General features: G+C 40.3%; 1 protein-coding gene across 6 annotated transcripts in view; it reads right to left on the bottom strand.

The window, feature by feature from the left end:
- The window catches only part of EML1 (EMAP like 1), a 175,633-nt gene that overhangs the window by 4,961 nt on the left and 157,808 nt on the right, over positions 1-12,864 (bottom strand). For all 6 annotated transcript variants that reach the window (XM_058162686.1, XM_058162684.1, XM_058162685.1 and 3 more), the window contains 5 exons: positions 10,281-10,348; positions 3,581-3,669; positions 1,872-1,969; positions 800-887; positions 546-641 (listed from right to left, as the gene is read on the bottom strand). In XM_058162686.1, the coding sequence (XP_058018669.1) occupies positions 546-641; positions 800-887; positions 1,872-1,969; positions 3,581-3,669; positions 10,281-10,348 (439 nt within the window). The remainder of the gene's footprint in view (positions 1-545; positions 642-799; positions 888-1,871; positions 1,970-3,580; positions 3,670-10,280; positions 10,349-12,864) is intronic.

Raw genomic sequence — 12,864 nt, 5'->3', positions numbered from 1 at the left:
GAAACATGTGCTGAGATATAGCACTGGTTTAAATGAAAAAAATGTTTTGATAGACTGGTACATGTACAGGTTTAGAAAACATAGGCTGTGTAAATGTATCATGACTAAACCATGGATTGTTCAATATATGACAATAGCTAATTTAAATTATATAATATAAACCAGGGTTTATAAATAATGGCAGATAGATTAATAAGATAATCCAATACAAAGTCATATAATGCTCATTATGGCTTAGCGCAAAGTATGACACCAGACCAAATACGCTATGAAAAAAGAAAAATGGAATTTATGTTGATTACAATATAGTAATAACAGTAGTAGTGCTATTAAATTTATCATGTACCCATTACTATGAAGAATACAAGCATGGAATAGAAACAGATCTTATAGCCATAGTATAAAAAAATCATACTATAAAACAAGGAGTCTCAAAATTAAAAGAGCTTTAACATGTTATAAAAGATGAATGAAAAGGTATGCCTCCAACATTATAAATATTATAAATTGCCTATAGATGGTAGTACTAAATGTCATATACTTACCAAAAACATGAAATCCTAGAGTACATGTGTAAGTGGCCCATTCTATATCTCTAGTAGTTTCAACGCTTACTACTTGCTTACAAGCTGAAGGAACCCCTATTAAGAATAAAGAATGGGAAATGAAAATAGATGATAAATTAATTAGGACAATAATAACTGAAAATTAAAAGACCAAAGATAATCTTCTCTGTAATGGAATCTTGGTACTAAAGAACAAAGTCTGTATTCAAAGCAATATACTATTTGTTACTTACAGTATAGTATTTCATAGTCCCCTGAATTAGACACAAGATACTGAGAGTTAGCAGACCAATCCAAGTGAGTAATGAAACTGGAATGACCCTATGAAGAGATGCATTGTATTAATTCCAACAACATAACATTATACACAGTTGCATCTTGCTAGAAACCAGAAGTTTCCAGTAGAGTGACTAAACTAACTAAACTAACAATCCCTTTTTTCACTTTGAAAAATCGAAAGAACCAAGAGGTACTCAGCCTCAAGGGGCAAACCAGATAGGAAACATGGCCAGATGAGTTAATGCTACTTGTAAAGCAACGTTGACAGAATCTTGCAAGACTGAAAGTACATTTCTCTCTCCCCCCCACCCCCCAACCATCTCTTTTACAGTCCCCCCCAAAAAGGGAAGGTATATCCTTGAGACTTTTATGCCACCCACTATCCAACTATGGACTAAGCTGTTTCTTAGCTGATCATTCTCTTGGCAGCATCTTTTTGTCCAGTCTCCCAATATCTTTCTCACAAACCATTACACTGTGACCTTAAAAACTTGTATTTGCCTTGAGTATTTATTTTATGGTAATCCTGATTGTATAATTTGAATGGGAAATCAGTAACTCATTCTCCAGTTTCAAAATGGTTTTAATTATTGCTTCATAAATGCAATGAATTCTTGACTATTTACTCTTTTATTTTTTAACCCCAAATTATTGTTACTGTCTACCTGGAAGCAATGCAAACAAAAAAAATGTCAAAAAACTCACTCTATTCAACTCCTCAATCGGTGCAGAATATCACTAACATTCTGAGTAAGAACCATGTTTTTAAGCCTTTTGAAAGGCCAACAATGTTGGGGCCATGTACACTTTAGGGGAGGGATACTGCTCCCCAGGGTAGGCAGAATTACAAAGAATATTTAATCATTTAAATATACACTAATCTTTCAATAGAATTAAATACTTTCAAATATTTTTGTTACTCAAATATTTTGTTACTTTCAAGGTATTAAATAAATCAACTGGGGATATTAAATAATTACAAAAATAAGTCTGTATGCCTAAGAATGTAATAAGATTATGACTTACAGAACATTTGCCAATTCTACTGTATTTTCTTCCATTGTCACTAACACTGTATATATAAATGCAATTGTCATGAGAGCCTATTGCCAAGAAGTTGCCATCTGCAAAACAGAAACATTAAAACTGTAATCACACTGATGAAGCAGAAATATTACTTGAGCAAGCACTTTTAAAAAGTATCTGAAAGTGACATTACATACAATAAGGCACTGCCAAGAGATCCCTTTCTCCTACATGAATTTTTCCATGTTTCAGCTTAAATCTGAGGCCCTATTTCAGGGAATGAAGACATCTAAGTTTATCAATTGATAAAAATCATTTCAATGGCACTTTCTTTGTTAGATTCTCTCCTTAAAGATTTACAAAGGCTTTTAGACTTGTGGGGTATGTTGTTGAGCTGTGATGACTTCTTTTAAAAAACATATACTTAGCTGATTTTTTTATCATAGGATTTGTTTAATTTTATTACCAGTATTCATATTTAGTTTTGTACAAGGAATTGTATTATAGATGCTGCCCTTGAGAGACCACCATAATACAATTTAAGGTTTCAATAATTACCATACTAGGATTATAATATATTAATAGCATATATTTTACCAAGAGCTTTTATTCAAGCAAAAACACCACAAGATATTAGAAAACTTAAGATCTGCTTAGCTGCTTGAGGAGCAATCTGTATTTTTGCTTTTATGATATTTATTAACATTTTTATACTGTATATTTTTGTTTTTATTTATTTTTTGTTATTGATTCTGGTTTGCTGCCCAGAGTCACCATTGGTGAGCTGGACAGCTATATAAAATTAATTAATTGGTTACATATATTTCATTCAGATCAATGAATGAAAAGAGCAACACTTGATGGTTTAGATCATAAGGGATGAATGCATAAGTCCATTGCACTGAGTCAACATAAAAAGTAAGCTTTTAGCATAGTCCACCAGTGACAAATGGGTAAAAGACATAGTCATAGCAGCAATTGGATACTGAGGTATCTGGTTTCCAAAAGTGATTAGGATATGCCCTGGCCAAGCTTGCCATTACTACAACCACCCATGTGGTTAAATTCTACTATATTCGCTTCTTTATTTAGATAATTTATATGGCCGCCCATTCACTTTCAGTGATTCTAGGTGAAAAATATAAACCCAATATACAAAGAGTAAAAACAATACACACACACACACACACACACACACACACACACACACACACACCAATGTCTCCTGGTGAAAACAAGCAATCAAACAAGCTTCAAGCTTCCCAGCTCTACCTCCAGAGAACTTTAGCATAAAATTCGTCTTAGGTTAGGACAAATCTGATGCATATGGATTTTTGACACAACTCTTCATTATTCTATTATTTTCAAAGGGATTCTAGTAACATGGTGCAAGAGCTTAATCCAGACACCACCGCACCTAAATCAAAAGAACTGACTGAAATGTCAAGTCAGGTTGCTTCATTATGCCAAAATAAAATGATACAAATTTGCAATTGATGAAAAAAATATGAAATTTCAGTTTCAGTTGAAATTTCTGATTAAACAAATCAAAATATATTCACTATTCACTTTTTTATATTTCCAGAGATTCTGAACAGCAGAAGCAAGAATTGCAAAACTCTTATTTATGGAGATTAATAATTATGTTATGAAAATTCTTTTTTGATTAACCAACTGATTAAATGATGCCAAACTAAACAACTCCAAACCTGGTGAGTAACGCATTGTGGACAGCTGTTCATTTCCATCTGTATGTACAGTGACCAAATCCTTTGTTTCAGTATCAAACACAAACCACCTGTTAAAAACATTAAGAGGAAAAGTTGTTTCATATAAAAGCTGCTGAATCAGATCAAACATAGCAGTTCAGCCTCTACAACTTTGTATCCTCCACATAAAAAGTATGTGTTGGTACCCCTTAACAGTTCCTGTTGGTTTACAAGGGATGTTAAGTAAATATTAAAAGGATGATAGATATAATTTTTAGCATAAAAACTAAAATATTAAGTAAAAGTTGTAAATAAATAAATAAATTGAAAAAGGGAAGAGCTTTGTTTCAAGCCTCGAGGCTATTTATTTTGTGATATGGATCCCATTAGAGAATGTCAACTTAGTTTTTAATGCCAAAGTATCCAGGGCTTAAACCACAAAAAGTAGCCCAATAGTGCGGGGTAGACTATACACAACATGGGCCTAAACCATATACTGTATATTTTCATACATTGTTATGAACATCCTGAGTTGAACACAGAAAACAGCTCACAACTGCTTTCTGTAACCTGGGTCCCTCCAGGAAGCATCACTCACTGTCCATGCTGTGGAATCCTGGAATATCTATATATCTGAAGCATGTCCCATAGCTACCATATAAAAAGCCAATTAAAAGAGTTCAGGGTACCTGATGATTTGGTATTTATATTGGAAGACTCATTGGAATCTGGCCCTAAATTGATTCAAAAAGTAGAAGAATTTGGCCAGGCAGTAGGGTTTAAGGTTAATAAAAAAATAAATCCAAATTAATAACCAAAAATCTTACAAAAAGACAAGAACGTGAATTGGAAGAAAAAACAAAAATGCAAGTAACTAAAAAAATAAAGTACCTAGGGATTTGGTTAACAGCTAAATGTTCCTGAGTTAAGGAGGACAACTATGATAGAATAATACAACAAATAAAAAAAGATCTGGAGAACTGAAGTAATTTACAACTGTCATTTATTGGGAGGATCGCAACTATCAAAATGAATATACTGCCAAAAGTATTATTCTTAATTCAAGTTATATAAATAAAACCAGGAAAAAACATTCTTTGACAACCTAAACAACTTAACTACAAAATTTATATGGCAGAGGAAAAAATCTAGGATCAAATTTAAGACTTTTACAGAATACCAAAGGTGATTTCGCGCTCCTGGAGTGGGAAATATACTATCAGGCATCCACTCAGGCATCCAATTTGCCTAAGAGATTGGATGGAATTAAGAAATAAAAGGGTTTTAGCTACAGAAGGACACGATCTGCAAGCAGGACGGCATGCATTCCTATGGAATGAAAAAATTAAAATTTGGAAACTAAACAAGAATTAGAACAAGACCAGGGCAGGGAGATAGATTGGTGGACAAACACACAAATTCAGTCTAAATACAAAGAGGATATAAAACTACACAAATTCCAAAAGGAACAGCAAGAATTAGATAGAATTATACAAGGACCGGAGGAAAAATTAATCAGCAAAGTACTGTATTTTTCGGCATATAAGACACACCTTTTTACCCCCAAAAAGAGGGTGAAAATCTGGGTGCATCTTATATGCCAAATGTAGCCCCGCCCACCCGCCGCCCCCCACCCTTCGGAGGTTGTCGGCCGAAAATCCTATGTGTGGAAAGCGGCTGCTGTTTCGGCATCAACATAGTCGCAGTAAGAGCGCTCTTTGCGAGCTAGGCTGCCGAATCCTTTTGAAGAAACAGCGACAACGCTTGGCTCTAGGACAGCCGACAGACCTCCTCTCCAGCTCGTTGTAACTGCGTTAGGAAGCGTCTAACACATTTACAGACGCAGCAGAAGCGCTCACTTTGAGCCAGTCTGCCTCAGCTGCCGTTAAGCTTCTCAATGTGCCCCGAGTTTTCTTCTTCCCTGATGTCGTGTCCCACTCCTCCGCTGACGGCTGGGTCAGGGAAATCCGAATCAGGCTTGCCTCTGCAGCTCTGCCCAAAGTCCTAGCAAACTCCTCAGAGCAGGCAGGAGACCAGAAAGTGACTTCAGCAAGATAAGTTCGACTTTGCCTGACTCAGAGACTGCCAGAAAGCAGATCCTTTATATAGGCCATGGGGTGTGGCTCCATGACTCAGCACTCATTAAGGCCTGCCCCTCCCTTCCTTCTGTTGCCTCCGCCTATCCAGTCTTCTGATGCGAGGGTCACTCCAATCAGCAGCTGTTGGAAATAAACTTTCCTCAGGCTCACATGCTGTGGAGGAGGGGGAGGGGTCTAGCTGCTCCGTTTGCCTGGGCATGGAGCCAGGGCTGGGGCCGGGGGATGCTCCCTCCTCTGCAGCCTGCTTGGGCATGGAGCCAGGGCTGGGATCGGGAGGTGCCCCCTCCTCTTCAGCTTGTCTGGGCATGGAGCCAGGACTGGGGCCGGGAGGCATACATTCCTCCGTGTTCGGGAGCAGATAAGGACCCTGCTGCTGTGAGAGCGGGCAAGACACAACAGTCTCACTTTCTCTTTCCTCGTGGCCAGATCTGTCTCCCAGGCCAGGAGCAGAAGCCGACTCTTCCGATTCTCCGATGCAATTTGCAGAGTTGTGCACCCTCCTCCTCCTTGTGGCTAAAGGGGGAGAAGAAAACTTGAGGCACATTGAGAAGACACACACTCCTATTGCTGGAAGAAGGTCAAAGTTGGTTTCCCCCGCCACCCCCCCTTGCTCTCTTAAACTGAAATGTATTGCTTTTCTGACTTGTTGATAAATGATCCTGGGAGAAAGCAGCAATGGCCACTGCTCCGTTTTGGGTGGTCAAAACGCCAAGCGGCTGTGGGGAGCTGAGACATTTCTCCTTCACGCTGCCCCCCTCAGCTCCTCAGTGCAGTTCCATTTAAGAGAGCAAGGGGGGACTTGCTCTCTTAAACTTCAACTGCCTCTGGGAACGAAGACCATTTGGGAGGAGAAGGTGCTGAGGAGGGAGGAGTGTAGGTGCAAGGGAAGGCGCAAGGACAAGGGGAGGGGGACTGCAAGAGAAGCAGCCCTTCTTTCAGCAACAGGAGTGTGTGTGTGTTCTCAATGTGCCCAGAGTTTTCTTCTTCCCCTTTAGCCACTAAGAGCTCTGAGTTCTCCCAGGGTCTGCCTGGAAGCAGCTCCAGCAGTTCTGATGGCTGCCTTCACAACTTGTGCCAGGACTGAAGATCCCCATTCCCTACAGCAACAGACTTCTCCTTAACCTCTCAAGATTTCTGCCCCCATGGCTGCTGTGCAGCATAGGGTGAGGGTGGTCATGCAAGCCATCTGCAGGCTTCAGGTGTGCTGAGTGGGCTTGCATCTTCAAGGAACTGGTGGCTTGCTGGGCGCTGTGCAGGAGTTATAAGGCAAGGCACTGCTACCTGAAAACTGTTACTGCGATCTCCGCTGCCTTGAACTGCCCAAAAACGCAATGCTCTTTCTTTGCCTCTGCACACTCCATTTTTAGAACTGGGGAGGCAGCAGAGATCTCCAGGCGGCGGAGACCGTGGCAACAGTGTTTTTGGGTGGCAGCACCTTGCCTTTTGCTCCCTGCGCAGTGCCTGCTTCGCCAAGCAAGTCCCAACCTCCGTGCTTTCCCGCACCACTCCCGTTATCAAAATCCAAATGAAAGTGAGGATGCTGCTGATCCTGATGCTGGTAGGCAGAGGCAGAATTCTTTTTTTCTTGTTTTCCTCCCCCAAAATTAAGGCGCATCTTATACCCCGAAAAATACGGTATATAAATACTTATTGAGATATAAGATGGAGGATGAGGTCATCAAGGAGACAATGATAAAATGGTCAAAAAATTTCGGATATAATATAAAACTGGAGAAATGGGAAAAAATGTGGGAAACAAATTTAAAATTGACTATGGCCGCTGCGTACAAGGAAAACCAGTACAAGATGTTTTAAAGATGGCATCTCCCACCGGCAAGGCTTGCCAAGATGTTTCCAAATACCTCACCATCCTGCTGGAAATGCAAAAAGTCGTATGGAACATATTATCATTTATGGTGGATGTGCACATCCGCAAAAAAATATTGGATAAAAATTAGAAAATGGTTGAAAGAGATAATTGAGCAACCCATAGACTGGAAACCGGAATTATTCTTACTGGGAATATTTACCACAAAATACACTAAAGAAATACAATACTTAATTCTACACATAATAACGGCAGCAAGGATAACATACGCACAGAATTGGAAAAACAACAATATACCAAAAGAGGAAGAAATGATAAGAAAAATCTTGGAATGTGCGGAGATGGACAAATTAACGAAAGAGATAAAAGAAAAGGAGGAAACAGAATATTACTTAATATGGAACAAATGATATGATTGGTTGGGGAGTAGAAACAGTAAATAAGAACAATTGGGAAAGCGTCATAAAGCGGATAATGTCAGTAAAATAATATATAGTTACAATATTATGTGTGAAGGATTGGATACATAAATAAGGAATAAGGGGACTATAAAGATAAATATATGTAAAGAAGAGTTGGGGGAAATGTAAATCATAGAAGAACACCTATTTGAAACTGTTGTAAAAAGGAAATATATGTTTTATGTTTGTGTTTGTTTTGTTTTTAAACAATAAAAATTATTAAAAATCAATTAAGAAAATAAAATAGTCCAGGATTCATATTATCAACAGTTGAATTACTGACCCCAAGTCTTTCTTCCAAAGACTCAGCTAGTTTTTCAATTGAATGTAATAAAAGACTTTTCTTGGCAAAGACACAGTGTTATGTGGCATTCATCATTGAACTGGATCCAGGACAACCCCAAGTGGAAATCTGTATTTGGGGGGAACCACAACCTTTTCCAGAAGAAAGGTATCTCTAAAATACTAAAATCAGGCTCCCCAAGTCTGCCTTCTCTGATCTCACACACACAAACAGTAATACTTGTTACAGGATACAACATGTAAAAACTGCTGGGGCTGCAGGGTACTGCTCTCTCCAATTTCTAGATTTAGTTTACAGTGATGAGCATTGTGTAACAGTTAAAATTGCATAGGTCCAATATAGCTTTTAAGCACAAATCTTTTTTTAAGAAGGTGGGGAATTTTACCTGCAAAAGAGCAGCAGAATCAGGAGTCTTCAGTGACCCTAAATATCACGATTAGGAAGGCTCTGTCATGGGACTGGCACAAACAATTCAAAAAACTTATCCTCAGCAGTCAAATACAAAACTGAGCAGACCCTAGTACAGGTAATTCTCAACTTACCATAGTTCGCTTAGTGACCATTCAAAGTTACGACACTAAAAAAACTGACATGATCATTTTTCACACTTATGATCATTGCAGCATCCCCATGGTCATGTGATTTACATTCGGATGCTTTGCAACTGACTCACATTTATGACAGTTGCAGTGTCCCGAGGTCACGTGATCACCCTTTGGCGATCTTCTGCCAAGCAAAGTCATTGGGGAAACCAGATTCACTTAACAACCATGTTACTAATTTAACAACTGCAGTGATTCAATTAACAAATCTGGCCTAGATCAGAGGTCCACAACTCCTGGACAGTGGGCCCCACACCTGGAGGTGAGCGGCAGGCGAGTGAGCAAAACTGAAACCATCCCCCCCTCAGATCTGTGGAAAAATTGTTCTTCTATGAAACCGGTCATGGTGCCAAAAAGGCTGGGGACCATTGCCCTAGATCACATTGAGTCTAGCATAAGACCAGGGGGTTGCTAATGAAAAACTGCCCAAACTAGGCATAATCAACCTCATATGGTATTAGTATACTGATAGGATTCAATGTTGAGCCACACATCAAAGAGCTCTAAAAAGGCTGAATCGGGTTTAGCTTGGTTAAGTAAAAATGTCTTTGCTGTGAGTAGATCATAAAGGAATTCATTGCATCAAGTCTGCTTTTGTAGTTGCCCAATTTTTGCCATCTTTTGTTCTACTTTACCACTATATTACTTTTTATGTTTTATTTGTGAACTGCCTAGACTAGTTGGGAGTTTGGCTTGTGTACAAATATCTTGTATTCCTAGGCTTTGAATACGAGATCAAATGTTATTTCAGAATGTCAAATACTTAAAATCTGAAATATCAACAATTCAGGATGGCAACATGCAAGAAATGATTACTATTAATTTTTATTACAATCATTACCATTCTACCTTTATGAAACGCTGTCTTAACTCATCGACCAACTCAATGGTCAATCTTTATATGAGTTTGCATCAAATTTAACTTAAAATAACATACGACATTCAGGATATAACCTCACTTTTACTTCATATGAATACAAATAGTCTTCAATTTATAACAACTGGGAGCAGCATTTCTGTTGCAAGTGATTGTTAAGAGAGTTGTGCTTGATTTTACAACTTTTTTTGCCATGGGTGTTAGCAAATTATTGCAGTGAATTATGTGCTCATTAACTGAATCCAGTTTCCCACACTGACTTTTTCAGAATCCAGCTGGGAAAATTGCAATTGGCAGTCATGTGACCCCAGGACACTGCAACTGTTACAAATACATCAGACTCAATTTTAAATCATGTGACTGTGGGGATGCTGGAACAGTCAGAAGTAAAAGAAACTATTATAAAATCACTATTTTCAGTGCTGCTGGAATTTTCAACAGTCACTGAATAACTGGCTGTAGGTTGAAGGCTACCTGCATTTAATGCCTATGAAAACCCATTATCTGAGGCAACATATTTAAGACTTACCTTCCAGTGAGTGTTCCTACTGCAACTACAGACCCTGAAGGATGAAAACCAGAAGACTGTGCTGCATCCTACAATGTTCCAAAAGAATTATATTATTTCGATTATAGAACAAAGCATTTATATATAAAGCAAATTGTTACAAAACACAAGTCTATGTGCTCTTATTCTTGTTTTAAATAATTCTTCTCAAGTGTTAACAACTCAGTTTACTTGGCATGTCACCTGGGGAAGGTAAAGGAATACAACTTGAGCCAGAAGGGAAAGGGATTATTCTACATATTCCAGAAAGAAGTGCCTCAAAGCGATAAAAAATAATTTGTGATATGAAGTTTGAAGCATAATTTAAATATTCGTATTGAACTGTGGCATTGAAAATAAGATTATCCTGATACAGCATACTCTCAGAGAAGGATATGTAATAAATTTTAGCTATCACCAATAATATGAATAAAGTTCCTAAGACATTAAGTCATTAATACATAAGGATGAAGAACTTGACTAATAATGTGAAATCATTTTTGTCGAATGTGAGACTTCTGAAAGTTATTTATGTACCAGAATTATGCATTTAAAAAAAAAAGGATATTAAGGTCAACATACTGAAATGAAGGGATGACTTTGGGATGACTTTGATCCTGTGACTCCCGAGGACATGGACAGGTTGCTGGGTAGGCTGAACGCCACCACATGTTTACTGGATCCGTGCCCCTCCTGGTTAGTACTGGCTACTCAGGAGGTGACACGAGGCTGGCTCCAGGGGATTACAAATGCTTCTTTGCGGGAGGGGGTCTTTCCCGCGGCCTTGAAAGAGGCGGTGGTGAGACCCCTCCTCAAGAAGCCTTCCCTGGACCCAGCTGTTTTAGGGAACTACCGGCCAGTCTCCAATCTTCGCTTCACGGTGAAGGTGGTAGAGAGTGCGGTGGCATGTCAGCTACCCAGTACCTGGATGAAGCTGTCTATCTAGACCCGTTCCAGTCCGGCTTCCGGCCCGGATACAGTATGGAGACAGCTTTGGTCGCACTGGTGGATGATCTCTGGAGGGCCAGGGATAGGGGTTACTCCTCTGCCCTGGTCCTATTAGACCTCTCAGCGGCTTTTGATACCATCGACCATGGTATCCTGCTGCGCCCGGTTGGAGGGTTGGGAGTGGGAGGCACCGTTTATCGGTGGTTCTCCTCCTACCTCTCTGATCGGACGCATGAGCGGTGTTGACAGGGGCAGAGATCGACTCAAGGTGCCTCATGTGTGGGGTGCCGCGGGGTCGATTCTCTCACCCTCCTGTTCAACATCTATATGAAACCGCTGGGTGAGATCATCAGTGGCTTTGGGGTGAGATACCAACTGTCGCTGATGACACCCAGCTGTACTTTTCCACCCGGGCCACCCCAGTGAAGCTGTCGAAGTGCTGTCCCGGTGTCTGGAAGCCGTCGGGTCTGGATGGGGAGGAACAGGCTCAAACTTAATCCCTCCAAGGCGGAGTGGCTGTGGATGCGGCACCTCGGTACAGTCAGCTGCAGATGCGGCTGTCTGTCGGGGTGAATCATTGGCCCCGATGGAGAAGGTGCAACTTGGGCGTGCTCCTGGATGGTCGGTTGTCCTTTGAAGACCATTTGGCGACCGTCTCCAGGAGAGCATTTTATCAGGTTCGCCTGATCCGCCAGTTCCCCTTCCTGGACCGGGATGCCTTATGCACAGTCACTCATGCTCTCGTTACCTCTCGCCTGGACTACTGCAATGCTCTCTACATGGGGCTCCCCTTGAAGAGCACCCGGAGACTTCAGCTAGTTCAGAACACGGCTGCGCGGGTTATTGAGGGAGCGTCTCGGAGCTCCCACATAACACCTATCCTGCGCAGACTGCACTGGCTACCTGTTGTTTTCCGGGTGCGCTTCAAGGTATTGGTTACCACCTTTAAAGCGCTCCATGGCTTAGGACCGGGCTATCTACGGGACCGTCTACTGCCGGCTTCTATCTCCCATCGTCCGGTACGCTCCCACAGAGAGGGACTCCTCAGGGTGCCGTCAACCAAACAGTGTCGACTGGTGGCCCCCAGGGGGAGGGCCTTCTCTGTGGGAGCTCCGACCCTGTGGAACGAACTTCCCCTCGGATTTCGACAATTACCTGACCTTAGGACCTTTCGCCACGAACTTAAAACATATTTATTTCGTATGGCTGGACTAGCTTGATTTTTATTTTTATTGGATGGGTTTTTAAAATTTTGTGATTTTACGGGGGAGTACGTTTTTTAACATTTTGGGCATTTAAATTAGTTTTTTAAGGGATGTTTTTAATTATTGTGTGTATTTATATTTTATCTGCCTGTTCACCGCCCTGAGTCCTTCGGGAGAAGGGCGGTATACAAATTAAAATATTATTATTATTATTATTATTATTATTATTATTATTAAAGGATGCTAGGATTCCACAACTGAATCAAGAATGTTCCAAAATCAAATAAATCCTTGAGCTCACTTGGGAGAGAAAATTGGAGCCATATAGGATGCTGTTCCTACCCTGTTTCTGTCCTGGAGGCTGTTAAAGGGGCAGGAAGAGGGCATATAGGCTCCAACTAAATCCTGGCAAG

Source organism: Ahaetulla prasina, chromosome 1, assembly GCF_028640845.1.
Source record: "Ahaetulla prasina isolate Xishuangbanna chromosome 1, ASM2864084v1, whole genome shotgun sequence".
Lineage (NCBI taxonomy): Eukaryota > Metazoa > Chordata > Lepidosauria > Squamata > Colubridae > Ahaetulla > Ahaetulla prasina.
Note: the sequence above shows the minus strand (reverse complement) of the source record. Positions and strands in the feature narration are given on the sequence as shown.